General features: G+C 34.3%; 1 protein-coding gene across 1 annotated transcript; it reads right to left on the reverse strand.

The window, feature by feature from the left end:
• Window positions 1-19,927: 19,927 nt before the first annotated feature.
• Window positions 19,928-20,513, reverse strand: LOC110896624 (auxin-responsive protein SAUR50). Its single transcript, XM_022143860.2, has one exon. It carries the CDS (start codon window positions 20,434-20,436, stop codon window positions 20,128-20,130), a length of 309 nt encoding a protein of 102 aa, XP_021999552.1. The 5' UTR covers window positions 20,437-20,513; the 3' UTR covers window positions 19,928-20,127.
• Between the last annotated feature and the right edge of the window lie 294 nt (window positions 20,514-20,807).

Raw genomic sequence — 20,807 nt, forward strand, 5'->3', positions numbered from 1 at the left:
CACTGAAAATCTTTTTGGATTTTGGGAAATAAACTATATACAGACATATTTTTGTGAGTTTGTGTAAGAGGATCATATCAGTTTTTGAGACAAATCACTAACACCGTTGAGCTTTAAACACTTTAAGTTTTAAACAAATTCACTTCTGATTGTCAGTATTGTTGTCCACTTAAACTTCTACACAAGTTTCAATTGATTCGAGATACGAATTAGTGTTTTAAGGACATAAACTTATTCGCGTGTCCCACCTCAGAATATACTCCCGTATCAAAATTCCCTAGATTCAGTCTTATAGGTGAGTATACCAATTTGATATCTGTATTCTGGGTTAGTGCAAGACCTTGAGAGCTCAGGTATGAACTTCCGTTCAGTCAAAGAGATAAAGGCTCGACTTTAGGTGTGTTCCCTTTGGGGAATCATTTCTTCAACTGCAATTGATTCATATCTTTCGATATTTTTCAATTTTTATGCAGAGGGTAAGCTTTTAAAGCGCTTAAAGTATTATACGAAGTCTAGGCCATTGCTTCCACAATATCAGAAGGCTAGGTATAATACCCCAGATATCAACCAGTATAAAGACCTAGTATCTCAGAATCAGGCAATCTCTCAAACAAGATTTCGGGGGTTACCCATATATCCGAGAGATGTTCCCCACGAGATAAGCAAGTATTCATATTTAGGTTTATATCTCAAATTCAATCTACTAGTCATGCGAAGTCTACTGGCACATCATCAGTGAGACTTGTTTAAAAACATTTTGACTTTCTATTTCTTTAGCATGTTTTGATAGTCCACTGATGTGCTATCATTTCCTCTTTTTCACAACAAAACTCATTTTTGATTTTTCGATGTTTTTGGATTTTTTATTTTATCATGTTTTTGGATTTTTTTATTTTATCATGTTTTTGGATTTTTCAAATTTTCAAAATTTCTAAATTTTTTACTCTCCCTAAAATCAAAAATATGTTTCAATTTTTGATTTTCCGGGAAAATTTGAAAGTAAAAGCAATAAACTGTACAAATAAAATGACAAACTGATGTGAATTGCTTCAATTCTCCATTCTTTTGGCTTAAACAATCAGAACTCCCCCTGACAACAAACTATTTTCCCACTATGATTTCAAAACACTTAAGTTTGTTTTAATCAAAATGTTTTTTCCGGAAAATTAGTTTTGTTGATTTCACACATCATGGGGATTCATTCATCACTTTGTTTTTTCAACCACTTGTAAAAACTATCACTTGTAGGTTTTTCACATAAACATTTTTCAAGAATAATACCGATTCCTACTCCCCAATTACCAACCTGGGAGTTCTGGCAAGTCAGGACTTTCAAGCAAAGAATGCTGACACCCAAGCCTGACCAGCTTTGGGTGCATCCGAGTTATTTTCACTCGGTGTGTAAGTTCTCCTCTTTGATTCATAAAATTATTTTACCCCTTTGGCCCTTCCATCAACCATCTTACCAAAGATATGTTTCACTTTGCCATTAAACGCTTTTTCGACATCAAATTCTTTCTTTTCAGAATAGAATTGATTCGAAATCTCTACTTTTCCAACTTTTGATTTTAAATTTGCAGCCCGCAATGGTGGAAAGTTGACATCATCCATAGGCGGTGCTGACTTTTCTCTTTTTAGCTCAACTTGTGGCTCCTCTGACTTGGATGGGTCAGATTCATCACCAGAAAGTGACTCCTTTGCTTCCGAAAAAACACATTCATCGCCAGATTTAACATCTGATTTCTTAGCAACCCACGTTTGGTTGTTAAGATTTACTCTTCTTTTGTAAAACCTTTTAGAACACTCACCAACTTCATATGTTGAATTTTTAAACATTTTAAGTTTTTCAGTTGGTGGTTCAGTTTTATCAACAACTTTTTCTTTGAGTTTAGAAGACACTCCCTGTTGTGTGTTGGTTGCCTTTGGACAGGTCCAGGCGATGTGACCAACTTTTTTGCATCGGTAACAGGTTCTTGTCTCCTTTTTGGTTCCAAACACAGTCTTCTCAAACTTTTGTTTTTCAGCAAGAAACTCCTTGTTAGACTGTTTCCAGAAAGCTTTTTCCTTTTCTTCTTCTGAAGAAGCACCCGAAACAAATTTAGTTTTTGGTTTATAAATTTTCTCATTTTTATGATTTTCGGGTGGAATAAAACCAAATCCCTTCTTTTGAAATTACTGTTATGGTTTGGTTTCTTTCGATAACCAGAACCAGAACTGTAACCTTTTTTCTTGTTCAATCTTTGTTGAACTCTTGAAGTGTATTTTTTAGGTTTTTTTTAGTAAGATTTACATCTTTTATTTCAGAAATATGAATTTCTGTTAATTTGAAAACCTTGTTAATCATTTCAGTTTTAACACCTTTTATTGGAAATTCTTCATCAGAATATATTTGTTGGAGTCATTCAAAGTATATGCTACTTTGAATGTTTCGTCATTCAAATTATTTTTTGATACCAGAAAATCTTTATTGTAAACTCTTTTGACCGATGATTTCGAACTGTCAACTGATGAACTTGAGCTCTCAGATTCAGACTTTGACTTTGACTCCTCATCCTTATCCAACACCTGATCAACCACTTTCTTTATTAACTCAGACTCATGATCAGTGTCAGACGATGTGAATGTGACATCAATGTTATCTAGTAACTCATCAGTTTTTTCAGACTTTAACTTTATATTGACTGCCTTTTTGACTTGTTCTGAATTTGGTTTTCTGGGAGAATAACATTCCCAGATCGGAGGCGGACGCTTGTTATAATTTGCACTTTGTTTCTTACCAGTATCCGTATCTTCCGACTTCTTATCTTGAAAGGCTTCAAAACCTGCTACTGTCGGATAGATTCTGTCAATCAAGTAATCAGAACTTGAGTAACTCATTAGCAATCATCTGATTCTTTCATTCTCAATCTTTTCAGTCTCTAATTCTTGCTTCAACTTTGCACACTCATCAATATAGTGATTGATGGCCTTCTGCTTAGACATCATCACTGCATTCATCATTGTCAAAGTATCTTCCCTTTCTGAATTAGTCTTTTCCAACTGACTGATTCTGTTCAACACATCATAAGATTCTTTCACGTACTTAACATCGAACAACAATTTTTCTTTCATCTTGTCTAGCTCACTAAACTTCTTATCTTTCTCTTCACAATGTTTGCATGGTTCCAAACCTTTCAGACAAGGTTTTGTGACCTCTACAATTCCATCTCAAGAATCTTCTCAGCAACTTTAACCTCTTCACTTTGTTCATTCTTCTCTTCCACCTGAACAACATTCTCACATTTTACCTCTTTCTTTTCCTTTGATGCTCGTTTTTCCTTTAGCTTCTCCAATTTATATGCAAAATAAAATTTAAACCTTTCAGGAGATAAATGAGTTTTACCAATGTTTATTTGATTAATTTCTTCATCATCATCACTGCTATCAATTGATGATTGATCAAAGACTGGTGTCTTTTCTGTACTATCTTCTGAAGTGACAGACTCTCCATCTTGACTTTTCTCATCATTTGCGAATACATCCATCCATTCTTTCATCAACTCTGGCTCTTGAATGATATGTGCAACAAATGATCTAAACTTTGAATTACTTTCAGTCGGAATATATTTGTCCCAGCTAAATCCCTCTGGCAATCTTTCATCTTCTTGATCTGGAGGCATAGTAATACAAGCTTTCTTCTTTCCATCTTCAATCGAAATAGTACGAGATGATGACGGTTGTTGAGCTACTTGATGATATATTGCTTTCCGATAATATTCGTTGTTCCCGAAAGGATTCTGAGCTCTACCTGCTTCTCGGTTCGTACATTCCCTCTTGAAATGTCCTTTTTCCCTGCACCGAAAAAAGTAACTTTAGACTTATCAAAACCTAAAGTAGAAACATTAGCATCACGTAAGTCATCTCTTCCGGTAATCTTCTTAAATTTCTCAGCTCTTCTCAACACGCTCGCTAAACACCACTTAATATCCATTAGCTCCATTTCCTCAGCATCAATCTGATCGTAATCCTCTTTTGTTAACATAGGATTTCCGATCTTTCCCGCAACCAAACTCTCATATGATTCTAACACGGTAACTAGTAATGCCATATGACCTTTAGCGACTTCTTCGGAGAAATTCTGACCGTTCTGAAGATGCAACGCGATGTTGCATTGTAGCACATGACTATTACCATTGTTTGAGCTTTGAGACTGATAATTTGAAGTTGAAACATTAGGAATAACACTCGGATATGAAGAAAATCCACTGTTGTTGATTGAACTTTGATTGAGTGATCCGGATGAGTTTTCTGCGCTGAAAGCGGTTTGGATCTTTGGATTAGCTTCAAGATTTTGAACATTACCTTTGAAATACATCTTGATATCTTGTTGACCACTTGAATTGTTCATTCTAGCGATCTTTTGTTGTTCAAGATCTTGTCCTTCAAGTTTTTCAATGAATTGAGCAATTGACAATCTATCATACTCTCCGGTATTCTTCAAAATCATAAGATATGTACCCCATTCATTTTGAGGTAAAGCATCGGCTAATTTTTGAATCCATTCCTCTCGATCTTTATTGTTATCCAACCGAGTCATTGAACGCACTAAATGACAATATCTCTCAATAAGAGTCTTTGTAGTTTCTCCCGGCAAACTTGAAAACAATTCAAATTCTTTCTTTAATAGTGATTTTTTATTCTTGATCATCTCCGTACTTTCTTCGAATTTTGTGTGAAGTGCTTCCCAAATCGAACGTGCACTACCATCATGTTGAAGTAATACAAAAATGTCTTCTTTCACAGCTTGTTGTAGTAAACTATCATCATTTTTTCTGCCTTGTACATGTCTCTTTCTTTATCCGAAAATTCAGAAATAATCTTTATAACTCCCACATCAGAATGAGGTCGAACATACTTAGTTTCAATACACTCCCAAGACCTTAAATGGTTTGCTTGAACCCAATTCTCGAACCGTTCTTGCCAACTGTAATATTCTTCAATGCTCATCAGCTTTGGAGGTTTCTGTAACGTTCCCGTTTCATTCTCCATGTTTACGTTCTGAGCAACTGAACTTGCAGTAGCTGAGGTAGTACTGAACGCGTTATAGAATTCTTTTTCCATGTTTCGGTATCGAGAGTTCCCAATAACAAAATTTTCAAACGATCTGGTAATTCACACGATCTGAGATCAGTTCGTGCGGTCTGAAGTTCAAACGACCTGGAAGTTGGCACAATCTGAATTTGGTGCGACGTGGAATTCAACCCGTGCGACCTGGAGACAACTCGTGTGACTTGGAGACAACTCGTGGGACTTGGAGACAACTCGTGCGACCTGGAGTAATCTCGTGCGACCTGGAGTAATCTCGTGCGACCTGGAAGTAATCTCGTGCGACCTGGAAGTAATCTCGTGCGACCAGGAGCAACCTCGTGCGACCTGGAGGGTTTTTTCACACGATTTGGACAGAGATTCACTCCGTTTGAAACTTCTAAGTCCAAAAATTCATCATTTTGTCAAATTTGATCAGTTTTTAGGTGTAATTTGGTCCAAACTTGTTCACCGATTGTTCAAAACAGTATTTTACATGTTATTTGACAAGATCAGATCATTTTAACCGTGGAAACTGAGTAATTTTGAAGAGAAAGTGTAGAAAAGTGGGTAGAAATGAGTAGAAATCAGTTTTTATCCATGAAGCTGAAATGGTAAGAACTCTTCCTCCTGAGCTCTGATGCCACTTGTAGGATCGGGGATTCGATCAAACGAGTCGTTCAGAAGAGTTCTCGATCAATACGAAAGGCGGAATTAGGCATATTGATGTCATATCAGCTAGATTCACACTTAAAATCACTTTAACTGTCGATTGTATTGATTTGATAGTGTTTACAGATCGTTCGACACTTCGGCAGCATTTCGTCTCCGGAATCACAAAGTTTCAAATGAAGACCTAACACTAGTTCCAACCACTGTTTTAACCCAACAATGGTTTCAAACCTCCGTTTTAACCGAACAGTATTTCAAGCCGGGTTTGGAACAAAACAGTGGTTTGAACCACTGTTTTAACCCCAACAGTGGTTTCAACCACCGTTTTAACCCAACACTGGTTTCAACCACCGTTTTAACCCAACAGTGGTTTCAACCAGTATTTTCTACACAAAACACTGTTTAACCCAACAATCGTTTGAAACATCTGTTTTATATTCTAACACCTGTTCACAACAAACAGAGGTTTCAAACATAAAACAGACCTTTGCCAAATACATGTTTCACAACAAACTTAATTTATACTATCTATTACCTAAACCGCTTTTCTGAACCACAAGTGATCATTGCATAAGGATCCAACATTCCATTCAGATTAGCACCAATAAGATTCTTCGCTCAGATTAGGAGGTCGGTGACATTGTCGAGGGTTGTCAGGAAATGCTATCACTTTGCATTTCCTGACAACCTCGACAACGTCACCGACCCCTCCAAGTTTTCCAGCAAAACACTCTCACTGGTTGCTTCTTCAACAAAGTTACATACAACCTCAAAAACTTGGATTTCTTACAGTTACATCGCTTGCAAGCCTCCACCTCTCAAGCAGTTTCCGCTCTACGCCTATAAAATTCAACCAAAACGTTAATAACCATTACGCTTAGCATATTGAAACGTTATACACCGACACTATAATGATCTATATATCTATATATATAAATCTGAAACTCATACCTGAAAGTCTTTCTTCTTGCCACCAGACCTTTCTCCGATAACGTTGTCATCAATTCTAACTTCACCTTTATAAGCAAGAACATATCTTCCTTTATAATAACTAATAACTAATAACTCTTAAGTTGGTTCTCATGCCTGAAACTCTTTCTTCTTCTACCACAGATATATACTGATGACACGGAAATCCCCATAACCTAAATTAACAATCAACTTGTTACTCACAACCATAGTAATTAGTAATTTAAAAAAAAAAACTCGTTCATCACCATTTGTAAGATCGGGGTATTCATATTTTTTAACTCTGTATAAGATTATACTGCACAAATATCAGCTCATAAAACTCTGCCAAACATAAATGCTTTTTAACCTAGTGAAATTAGCTCATAATACTCTGCCAAACATAAATGCTTTTTAACCTAGTGAAAATTGTACGGCTGATTACCTGATTCGACGGAGGAATACAGAGGAAGATGCAAATATTACAGAGGAAGATGCAAGCCCTAATCACAAAAGGATTTGCGTAAGTTAATCAGGAGATTCAGATATTACAGAGAGAGATTTGTTATGGATTTTAGAGAGAGGAAATTAAAGAAGATAGAGAGAGACGAATTATGTTGTTATGGATTTTAGAGAGAGAGTTGAGCATTTTATATCTCATTTGTTTAAATTTTGAATTTGGAGCCATGTTTAAATTTTGAATCTGGAGCTATGATTTTGAATTTGGGCAGTGGTTTGAAGAAAGAATGTGGGCCACTTTTAAATAAATGGTATCTAAATATACAAAATGGAATTATGACATCATCATTGACAAGTGGCATACCTTAATGGTTGACACATAGGCAGATTTACATCAGCCAATAATCTCTTATTATAGATAGTATAGATTGTTTTGGTATATGCTAATTTAACTTTCTTAAGTGCTAGGATCTGTTCTTATTTGTAGGATAAATATGGTTTGTACCGGAACCAACCCCCTAACTGACTACTTTGTAAGAGGTTTGCGTATGGGGTAATTGAATCAACGTATGTTTTGTAAGAGGTTTGGTTTTATTACTTTTGTCTAATTAGGTTTACGATTTTAATCCCAAATTCTTTTTGAGGTATAGAATACATTAAGAGTCTTACTACAAGAATTACGTACATCGTTGCAACAAACACGTATTACTCATTACCTTTATTGCTCCCGATTAGGTCATTCTTTCATATTCACACTTTAGTATATATGATAGCATTTTTTTATAAACTTAATAAAATCCTTCAAAAATAGGAAATTACATGATAGCAATTAACTTGGATTTTTTTAAATATTTAAACCTAGGTTACTCTTATGCATACATCACCTTTTCATAGTATGCATTTTTAGGTGAGCGAAAATGGAGCAAAAATTGGGCAACATCAAAATCCAAAATAAGCACGACAAGACATAGGTAACAATCTTGACATGGCCTTGTTTTTTTTCTCCAAACGACAATACTGAGCCGGGCCATGGTCTTGAATTCGCAAACCATGTTATGCAAGTTGCATTAAGGAAACCCAAGACAAAGTTACAACGACGTTTCCTTATTTTTTTGGTAGACCATTTACCATTCAACTTGTTCGACTCCCATACTAATTGATAGGGTTGAGACATATTGTTTTAGGCAAAATAACGGGAAATATGCTTTGATTAGATTTTAGCTGGTCCTTAGAATGAGTGATACACATATACCATGGTAAGTATACGTGCTAATCATATATCGACGATTGTTTAATAAACGAAATGATCATGGTTTGGCTTGATATCATGACTAATAATATAAATGTTATTGATGATTGATTAAAAATGAATGTGTATGCAATTGTGATTAGCTAGTGTATTTGATATGAGTTTATGAAAACAAATCATATATAGGTCAAATCTCATATGTGCGTAGACAGAGGTGAAACTTTCAGGCGAATTGAGTCATCCAAATGTAAGCAGGATATTAGGATATTGCTCACAAGATATGGAGTTACTCCTAGTCTACGAGTTTATGCATAAGGGGAGCCTTGAAAATCACATATTGACACGTAAACTTACATCTGTCTCTTGATCTACCGAATATGATAACGAAATGGTCATTTAATTGAAAGATTTTTAATACATGCAGAAAGATTTGGGGAAACACTTTCATGGTCAATGCGTGTCAAAATAACGCTAGGAACAACTAAAGGCATTGCATATCTGCATTCTAGAGAGAATCAAATCATATTCCGTGATTTAAAGACTTCTAACATCAGGTATGGGATGTTGCTAGCACTGGTTAATTAAGGTAGTATTAGAGACTTTATGTTGAGTATTCTGTTGACTTTATGTTATGCGTCGCGTTCTATTTACTATTTTTCCCCAGGATTTCAATGCAAAAGTCGCTGATTTTGGGCTGGCAAGACATGGTCCGCTAAATGGTGAGACGCATCTTGTTACACAAGTAATGGGCACATACGGGTATGCAGCTCCAGAGTATGTGGAAACAGGTGAGTTACTTTGTAAGTACCACGATGTGCCATTTTTTTATTTGATTTTTACGCTTATAACATATGTCGTACATGTTATTTGACTGCACCACACGCACGCCTCAGTAGCAGCACCACACTGCATGCCCGCAGTAGCGGCTGCGCGGCTACACTACACGCACGCCTTAGTAGCAACGTCGCACTGCGCGGTAAACTAGCCTATTTTAGTATAGAAACTAGCCTATTTCGTATATATTGGTTGCTTTACTTGGTAGTTTAATAAATTTGGTATATATATTGTTGTAGCCACTATTCCAGAGTTGCTTCCAAAACCTGGATTTTAGAGATGAACTTCAAAACTTTTTGAGTTCGAGTTACCCGACTAAGTTTGGAAGCGAAGATGTCGATGGTGAAGAAGCGGATGAGGTCAGCGACGATGACACATATATGATTTAAAATTATAACATTTTAGATGTTAAGTAGTTTTATGACGTATTAGTGACTTAAAACGATTTCGAATTGTGACGTTTATGCAGTTTACGCTTATGTAGATTATGCTTATTTAAGTTTATGTTTGGTTAGCTTTTGTGGCTTGTGAACCAGAAATGGACAGGTTTTAATATGAACAAATTGGAAAAAACGAAAAAACCAGAGAAATCCAAAAAAAATTGCTTTAGTGGCAACCCTTATCGTCGCTATTGATTAACAGGCTTTAGCGACGAAATCAGCAAATGTTTATAAGACGGTGTTAAAAAATATTTGTTTTAATTAATATTTGAAATGTTTTGATATTAAAAGACGGTGTTCATCAAGTTTAAGCCGGTGTTAAAATTGAACACCGTCTAATAATACTTGATTTTAAACCGGTGTACATTAAGGCGGTGTTGAAAACACCGTCTTAAACCCATATCACCCCGTCTAAAGATCTGTTTTGTAGTAGTGATAGATGAAAACTTTATTTGACTTTTAGCAATTGCATATAGATGGCCATATGGGACAGTTGATAAAGGATCGGCGTAACACATATATAGTTGAGGTGATTGGCTATTAGATAATATCAAGTCAACTTTTGAAAAACTATAATTCAACACCGTCTTAAAACCCATATCACCCTGTCTAAAGATCTGTTTTGTAGTAGTGATAGATGAAAACTTTATTTGACTTTTAGCAATTGCATATAGATGGCCATATGGGACAGTTGATAAAGGATCGGCGTAACACATATATAGTTGAGGTGATTGGCTATTAGATAATATCAAGTCAACTTTTGAAAAACTATAGGATTAAATATTGTGATCAAGTTGTCTATAAAGTAGACTAAGACCTTAGGAATGGATTAGATTTTCGTGCTACCTTTCCAATAATTGTGGATTTAAGTTAACTTTGCGTTCGCACGTTTAACAATAAAAGAAAAGAGCGGAAATTGAAATAAGGAGAGAATAAAAAAATGAAAATGAAAGAAAAAATATAATTTCGTGTTCTAAAGTTTGAAGAAAAGGAAAAAAGAAAGTGAATAAAAATATCTTAGGGTGTAAGGAGTGGTTAAACACTTTGGAGTGGCAAACTAAAAAATCAACCAATGAGAGTGTGCCACGTCAATCAGTGAAAAGTGTTTAAACTTTGGTGAAAAGTGTTGGCAATGGTTTAAACACTTGGTGAAGTGGTAAACTTTTTTTTAAAAAAAAAAGGAAAAAGGTGTGATTGGTTGAGAGATGGCATGGACCCCACCCCACAACACCCTCTCTCTCATACACTCCCTCTCTCTCTCCTGCTCCCTCACTCTCTCTCTTCTTCCCCGCGTCGGCAAGCGGTTGCCGCTCCATTTACCACACCGATCGGTAAAGGGGTTGGCGGCGGTGTTGCCGCTCGGCAAACCGACTTTGCCGCGCCCCTTTACCGACCACACCGTATACCCTTATGTGTAAAATTAGCTCTCTCCAAATCCTTCCAATTTGAAAGGAAAGTTCAGAGGAACATTATTATAAATCTTTCTTTCTCTTATTTTTCTAATAAACGACTTAAGAACACGACATCATCATCATAATGCCCTTTTAAAAAGGTGTAATGGTTAATGCCTATGGCTTTATAGCCTAGTGGCATCTTGGGGGTGTGATAAGACTTTGGAACCAATAGGTCCTGAGTTCGATTCCCACAAAGGGGGTTTTTCCCATATTTATTGGGTTTCCTCTTTAATTGGTGTGTAGGCATTATGCCTAGTGGTGATGGATATGATCGGGTGGTTCCGCTGATGACACGATGATATACTCCAGTGGTCCGTCAGTGATCCAAATTTGACGTTAAAAAAAAAAAATATAGTCATATTTCGGGTTATTAGCATTGAAACCTGTTAAGGGAGTCTAATGAAGTGCACCTACTCGAAGCTACTTTAGTCTATTTATTCAAAAATACTTTTAGTTAAAATTAGTTACAAACAGGTCATAAGTTGTCTTCCTAAAATCAACACAAAGAAGTTACCAAAGTTGTACCCAACTAGAAATACCAGTGAGTATATGCAACAGTCACTAAAATTGATAGTATTCATGTAAGTTTATTAGATCGTCTCTATTGTTGCAAATGAAAGGCGAGACCCTACCTCTCGCATCCCCTCACATTTTCTTCTAAGTGTAGTAACCTGCATAGTTTCTATGTGTTATGCAATTCTGGTCGACACAAAACTTTAAAGATTTATTAAGTTTGGAATCCTTTCCAAATCCAAACTTACGGTCAACACATAGGATTCAGCTAAGTTTGAAATCATTTCCAAACTTAGTGGTCAACACAATCCTTTCGAGATTTAGCTTAGTTTTTTTTAGACCATGTGTAATGGGCATTATAAGGGTATGAAAAGGTTTGATAATGCCCTCAACACCACCCCTTGGGCATTATAAAGGCATTAAGAGGGTGGGGCATTTCTATAATAATGCCCAAAAAGAAGAAAAATATACGAGTGAGTCACCCGCCTGGTTACCTGTCCTTATGAAGGAAGGTGCGCATGAAAATGGAAAATAATAAATGAAATGGACATTAACCATTACACCTTTTTAAAAGGGCATTATGATGATGATGTGGTGAAAAATGCCCCTTAGTGGGCATTAACCATTACCTATGGTCTTAAAGGAGAACTTCATTAACAACCGCAAACACCTCCTACTCTCCAATACGGAGAGGAGATTTAGCTTAGTTTGAAATGGCTTTCCAAACCTGTTGACCAAATGGAGATTTCAGGATTTAACCAAGTTTGAAATGGCTTTCCAAACTTGTTGACCAATTGAGAATTTAGGATTGAGTCTAGTATAAAGGGACTAGGGGTGGTTCACTAGTGATAGAATCTATCACTCCCATTATCCAATCAAGTCATGCCATGTGCACAACCAATATTCTATCACTAGTGATAGAAATGTAGGGGGTGGTATCACTAGTGATGGGATTCCAATGTACAAGTATTAATACCCAATGTACAAGTAATACACATTCATTTGATCAAACTTCAACGCGTGATGTGTTTAACGCGTTTTCTTATTCACGCGTGATGTGTTAAACCGGCGGCCATGTATAACGGAGTTATAAAGTTCATCACGGAAAAAATAACTCCCACCCCGGGTCCTCTAAATACATGCAATGTGTGTCATTTATGTTTAAGCGAGAGAGATGAGAGTCTAGTGAGAGAAAGCTAGAAAAAGAAAATGTCTTTTGAGGCTTTAGTGGCCACTTTGTCTTTGTGATAGGATGTGTACTCTTTCGGTGTAAATATGTAATGATTAATGGAAGAAAGAGTCTCCTATTACTTCATTATCTCTTATGGTTTATGCTTCCATCTCGATCAAAATTGATGTTCGTTGTCTGTCATCGATCCTATGGGTCCCGGGGGCTTTCATTTCTCACCCGTGCCCGTTCGCACAGAAGAATTTCAGTATAAGAGAGTTAGTTACAAACAAACCATAGTATTAAAAGGCTCATGAACAAACCCTCTCACCGATTTTATCCACCTCGCATCGTTTAAGATAAATTTAGTCAAAATATATATAAAAGGCTAGGATCAAATAAAAACTCAAAACCGACAAAACGATTTTTAAAGTTTTTATTTCCAACCTTGTATTTAGAGTTAAATACATAGTTAGTCCCTGTGGTTTGCACAAAGTAACATACTTAGGTACTAATAGTTTAGAATCACATTCTAGGGTATTAACTTTTCATTTTGTAACGTTTGAAGGTATTAACGTTATTTTTAGGCTTAAAATCACATTCTATTAGTACCTAAATATGTTATTTTTTGCAAACCACAGGGACTAACTATGTTAATACCCGAGAAGTTAATACCTCCAAACGTTACAAAATGAAAAGTTAATACCCTAGAAGGTGATTTTAAACTATTAGTACCTAAGTATGTTACTTTGTGCAAACCACAAGGACTAACTATGTAATTAACTCTTGTATTTACAATTAATTTAGAGACCCAAAAAATCAAAATAAAAAACTTGCATGCGAATTTTTACACCTGTGTTTAGATAAGTGTAAGAAAAGTTAGATAATTCAATTACCGTCAAAATTACGTAAATGTTTATGAGTTTACACTTATGTAATTTTTTGCATAGAACTTTTTTACATTTTTATTTAATTGTATATATAAGGTTTGGAAAAAAAATTAAAAATAGCTTAAAAGGTAAAAGTTCTTACGGTTTTCACAACTCATGAAATTTTTAAAGTATCAATTCCATAATATATATATATATATATATAGGTAGAGGATCCTGTAAAAAGTGCTCAAAGTGTGAGAAGTGTATTATAACACTATATATAATACTATATAACACCATATAAACACCGTATAACAATATGTAACACCATATAATACCGTATAACACTATGTAACACTATATATCATTATATAACAAATATAACACTATAGGTTGTCTGATAGCATGTCTATGATAGATGTATAGTGTTATATTTGTTATATAATGTTATATAGTGTTATATGGTATTATATGGTGTTATATAGTATTATATATAGTGTTATAATATACTTCTCACACTTCTCACACTTTAGGCCCTTTTTACACTATCCTTACCCTATATATATATATATATAAATAGTAAAATGTTTAAATACAAATGGATGTTAACGTATAAGTGTAAATAAGATTCTCAATAGATTGCATATTTTTTATTTCTTTCATGCATAATTTTGATTTCCTTCATGCGTAATTATTTTTAAGATGTTTAGGTTAAGTGTATTTTGTACATTAACATACCCCTATATATGCGTGTACTTTGCAGTTTGTACATTAACATACCCATATATATATGTTATACACATGCATATATAGAGGTAAGTTAATTTACAAAGTACACTTAACATAAAACGTGTATATACATGGGTTAGGATCGTGTGAGAATGACTAAGGTAATTGAGAACTTTCTGGACCACATATTTTTTCTAAGAAAAAACGCCAAAAAACTTTAAGAAAATGCAAACAATTTTTTAGGCTGAATCGCCTTTTTCAATTAGTTTTTTTGGAATTATACACACGTGTATATTATCAATCTTTAATTATATAAAGGCTAAATTGCACTTTTCGTCCTTTATGTTTCAGGGTTTTTGCAGGCGCTGTCCTTTAAGTTTAAAAATTACACTCTATGTCCTTTAAGTTTAAAAATTACACTCTATGTCCTTTATGTTTGCAACCTATAACAGGCGGTGTCCTTTCTCATAAACCCAGTTAATTTTTTTAAGTTAAAACCCCTCATCTTAACAGCAGGGACCATATGTGTAACTTTGTAAACATGAGGGACCTTTAATGTTAAAACCCCTTGTATCAGAACCAAATCACCAGTTGACTCGAACTCTTCAACCAAATCTGACCCGAACACCCGAACAAAATCTGAGATTTGGTCGACTCAAACTCGAACCCGAACTGAGCTAAAACAAAACCTCCACCCCGGAAACCACACATCAGCCGAACATTATTACCCGAAGGTGAAAGATAAGAAAAAAATAATAAATAAATTATAAAAAGCTCACCGGAGCTCCGGCTGCCGCCATCATCTTCAACATCAATATCGTCATCTTCAACATCAGTCATCATTCGAGAAACTATCGGAAAAGAAAAAGAACGAGGGGTGGGGGTGTTTAGCTGAGAAGCGCCGCCAACAAGGACGGGGCGTCGGTGCTTCGCCGTCCCGATCCACCACCTCACCGCGATGCCGCTGTTACTCTGTCACCGGTTGTCGGAGTGAAATCGAGAGAGCAGAGGGTGCAAAGGTGGTAGCAGGTCGAGGGGGTGTGGTTGTTGGTGTTCGTCGCCGGCCAAATCGTGGCGTTGGAGCTCCGATCTCCGGTCACCAGGTTCTAGAGAGAGAGAGAGAGTACAGGACTAATGTTGTGTAGGTATGTGTGTTTGAGATAAGGGTTTCTTCAAGAGTTAAAGGAAAATATGCAGGGTTTCAGGTATTGTTCCGAAAGAAAAATGGGAGAGACAAGGGGTTTTAACATTAAAGGTCCCTCATGTTTACAAAGTTACACATATGGTCCCTGCTGTTAAGATGAGGGGTTTTAACATAAAAAAGTTAACTGGGTTTATGAGAAAGGACACCGCCTGTTATAGGTTGCAAACATAAAGGACATAGAGTGTAATTTTTAAACTTAAAGGATAGCGCCTGCAAAAACCCTAAAACATAAAGGACGAAAAGTGCAATTTAGCCTTATATAAATGTGTATATACATGTTTCAAATTGAAAAATAAGTATTATACATATATGTTTAATGTACATACATGTAAAAATGTGAATAAATGATTGTACAATCATGTATATAAAAGAAAATTTTATTTTGAAGATGTTTTTTCTAGCGTTCATAATTGTAAATACATGGTTAAAATTGAAAAATAAGTGTCGTACATATTAGGGGTGCAAACGAGCCGAACTACTCGCGAGCTACTCGAGCTCGGCTCGAAAAAAAGCTCGAACGAGCCGAGCTTAAACGAGCTCGAGCTCGAGCCTATAAACAAGCTCGTTTAGTAAACGAGCCCGAGCCCGAGCTTTGCTTATCGAGCTCGAGCCGGCTCGCGAGCTTAATCGAGCTTTCTGTTTATATATTTTTTATTAATATATTAAACATATATTTATATAATAATTATTACCATTTATATAAATATAAAAAATAACTAAATTATATGTATAGTAATAATTATAATTAATATAAATTAATTAAAAATACTAAACGAGTCGAGCCCGAGCTCGAGCTCGAGCTCGAGCTTTCATATGTTAAACGAGCCGAGCTCGAGCTCGAATCGAGTCGAGCTTCGCCTCGTTTGCACCCCTAGTACATATATGTTTGATAATATACATATATGTATAATTTAAAAAATTAACAATATACAAATGTGTATAATTAAAAACTGACAATATAGAGATAAGTGTAATTCCAAAAAGAAAAAAAAAACTCTTAAAAAGGTATGATTACCAAAAAAAATTGTCTTAGAGAAAATGTTTCGTCCAGAATGATTCTCACAGTTCTCAATCCATGCGTTTCTCATAGGATCCTTACTATATATAGAGAGAGTTAATTACACAAATAGTCCTTGTGATTTAGTGAAAATAACACCTTAAAGTACCAACTAATTTTTTAACAGGTTTAGGTTCCATGGTTTCGATTTTGTAACACTTTTGAGTATTAAAGCCAACTGCCATTAATTTTTCTGATAAATCAGTATAAAATGACTAAAATACCCTTATAAAATTTTTTGTTAGTACTCAAAGATGTTACTTTCAATAAACCACAAGAATTATCTATGTAATTAACTCCAAAAATATAAAAAGTCATTATATTTGTAAATGTAATATTATAAAATATGCAACATAAAAATAATTAATAATTATATTTCAAAATTAATTTACATATAATTACCAAATATCTATTATGAGAGAAAACACTATAGTAGGGACAATGTTTAGTTTTTTTAATTTTTTTATATAACTAGTTTAAAAAAGAATTAAGATAAATATGAAACTCATGCATATTATCTTTAATATAATATAAAACACATTTTTTTTTTATCTTTTACTATTTTTGAACCTACAAATTTTTATTACGATTTTTTTAGTTTAGTTAATATTATATTATATTATTTTTTGTTTAGTATAGGTAACTAGAAGATTGACCCGCGTGCGTTGCGTCGCGGCCAACGAAATTGACATGTTGTTGATCAGATTCACATTTACAAGGTGTTAAAGATGTTCTTTGTCGGTTAAGTCTGTGCTATTATCTTATACAAATAAGTAATTCATCAAATAATCTTAATACAATTAATGATATCATAATTACTACGTTACATGACTTGTATCCATATAAATAATCTATCGAATTAAGCTCCCCATGTTGCGGCGGGGTGTAAAACCGTAACAAATAGCACCAATGCCACACTATAACTAATGACCGCCAACATTGAAGTTGCGGCGTCTTAACGTGGAAAAATTAGACCGACATATAAAAATAAAAAAATAACAACTAACTCGATATAGGACTCGCACGTTGTGACGAACTTATTAAACGGAAAAAAATAGATGATGTAAACACACTGAACCACACACGTCCGTTGCCCCATGTTAACTCGCAAAATTTAGAACGAAGCGTATAACAAAACGTAAAATCATTGAACCACACACACGCATTGTGCTCTGTTAAGTCGCAAAATTTATATCTAAACGTAAAACGAAAAATTTGCAAAATATGAAAAAGCTTTTGGGTTAAAACTACAAAATCAAGTAGTTTTGGGTTTAAACTGAAACATCATTTTTTTGTGAAAAACCCCCAAAACATGGGGTACAACACCACTAAGCATCATGTACAGCACAACTATACACAAAAAAACTTATTAAACATCATGTACAAACCCACTATGCACAAACATCTTTCAAATTAATAGTATATAAATATGACATGACATGGTATAATATAATATAATATCAACTAAACAAAACAAAGAATCGTAATAAAAGTTTGTTCATTGGAATATAATAAAAGAGAAATAAACGTGTGTATATTATATTTGAGATAATATGTGTGAGTTTTATATTCATCATATTTCTTTTAGAAAATAGTTATATAAAAATATTAAAAAATAACCAAACATTGTTCCTATTACACCGTTTTCTCTCATAATACACGTTTGGAAATTGAATGCATATTAATTTTAGAAATGATTATTGAACATTTTTATATAGCATATTTTATAATATTATTTTTTACAGATATAATGAGTTTTTTATATTTTTAGACTTAATTACACATATAGTCCTTGTGGTTTATTGAATGTAACACCTTTGAGTACAAACAAAAAGTTATATAAGGGTATTTTAGTCATTTTACATCAATTTAACAGAAAAATTAATGGCAGTTACCCTTAATACTCAAAGGTGTTACAAAATCGAAACCGTAGAATTTGAACGTGTTAAAAAAAATAAGTTAATTAGTACTTAAAGGTGTTATTTGCAATAAACCACAAGGACCATTTTTGTAATTAACTCATATATATATAAGGATTAGGTACTGTAAAAATAACATTTTTCGTGAGAAAACATAAGAGTTGACATGTAGGCATCATGTTTTGGACTTGCATGATGTTTTGGGTTGTTTGGCAAGAAAAACATCAAAAATAACAATTTAAGACACAATGCAATGAAATTCTAGGCTTAAAACTTAAAACACCGTGCCAAGAACGTTAAGTAGCGTGTTTTAAGTGTTAAGTAGTGTGTTTTAAATTTCATACCTGTAATACATTGTATTGTGTTCTAAATTGTTGTGTTTAGTGTTTTTCTTGCAAAACAAACCAAAACATCATGTCTAAGTCCAAAACATAATGCCTGCATGTCAATTATTATGTCTTCTCACCAAAAACGTCCTTTTTACAGGACCCCCCCCCTCCCTAAGATTTGTTATTTTATTTTATTTTTCGTTAGTAACTTGTATTCGTTATCTCAAAAAGATATTTAAATACACACATGTTATTTTTTTTGTCAACATGTCAATATAATCTTTATTAAGAGCAAAATTTTATTGAAAATAACGTATATTTTGTTATTGTAAACTAAGGATTATCATTTTTCTATCGAGTACTAATACCATTTAGGTACAGTACCAAACCAATATCGACTAAACAACAATGCAACTACATGTAGTTATGTCTATGGGTTTCAGTTTCGATAGAAGTGGCATTCTTTCTCTTTTTGCACTATTAGTACCAAAACCAATACACATGGATGTAAAACTCGTTTCAATATATTTTTAACATATTACCACTTTATCTTTTGGTTACACGGCTACCTTTTGTTATAAATATACTTATTTTTTTTTATTTTGTAATACCCATGTTTACCACTGCATGGTACGGATGAAAATTAACTAATTTTACAATACTAAGAAACATTAAATATATAAATAAAAACTTACAAATAGAATCGAGGTTACATTGATCCAAAGTCAATAGTCGAAACGACTACGTCTCTGCCTCCCACTCTCAGTTTATGAAAGTGAGAGTTATAGCTTTAGTACCTGTCTAGAACGACCATAACGTCAATACAAAACTCCTCTTCCGTGTGGCCTAGGCAAGGCTTTTAGCAAATGATAACAAATAAATGGATTAAATTGAAATAAAAAGTAATCCAAGATTATGATCTAGTTTCCTACTTAATAAACATAAACAAAATACTTCTTTTATGAACTCTTTTGAATGCAACTTGGATGAGTTAAATAAATAAAAAAACAAACACGTACAAAAACAAAATAATATAAAGAATAAAAAACCCGAACACATCAAGAAAAAAAATCTTTATAGATTTACAATGAATTAAAAAACCCATTCCATGTGGGTGCTAATTACTTCATATAGTATCTTAATGCATGGTTAGATTAAAAAAAAACAGCAAAAGGGAAATGAACTAATATGTAGTAGAAGTTGATGTCTAGTGTCATCAAAACCGAAGAAATGAAGTTAGTGACTCAAAGACTTGTTCTTGGCATGGAATGGTTAGGCCCATGTCATGATCGAATCCGAACTCTTCTTCAGCTAGGTTGAGCAGGCTCTGGAACTCAGGCCGCGACAGGAACGAGATTGGCACGACATATCGGCTTCGATTGTCGCCAACGTAGACGACGAAATGGCCCTTGGGTACATCATCATAATGTTGTTGTTGTTTCCTTCCTATGCTTGAACATCTCTTCATGATATGTTTGATAATTGCTGCTTGTGAGAGCTTGGTTGATGACTTCTTGATGGTCATTTGTTTTATGAACTTTTTTCTCTTTGGCGAGAGAGAAGGGGAGAGAGGGAGAAAGAGATAGGGAGTTTGTGACTAGAAAGGTGGTATGCCTGGTATGAATAGGTCTGTATTTATAGGGTAGTATATGAATGTGCTTTATAAGGAATTCCTCACACTTGCCACTTGATGCCTCTCTATATATGTTATGGTATCCTTAACAATTCAAATGACCCTATTGATTTTCGTAATAAATTCAGAGCATACAGTACAAAAACTCCGAAAAATGTGACAACATACGAAATTCAGGTATATTTTTTGTACTTATTGAATCAGAGGATACGATTTGTAAGTTACCCAGATGAAAATTATTACTTACTCTTGAATATTTATTC

This window comes from Helianthus annuus, chromosome 12, assembly GCF_002127325.2.
Source record: "Helianthus annuus cultivar XRQ/B chromosome 12, HanXRQr2.0-SUNRISE, whole genome shotgun sequence".
In the NCBI taxonomy this organism is placed as follows: Eukaryota; Viridiplantae; Streptophyta; class Magnoliopsida; order Asterales; family Asteraceae; genus Helianthus; species Helianthus annuus.

Bases quoted from the DNA above. Each gene is read 5' to 3' on its own strand.
- LOC110896624 (XM_022143860.2), bottom strand. From the start codon at position 20,436: ATGACCATCAAGAAGTCATCAACCAAGCTCTCACAAGCAGCAATTATC.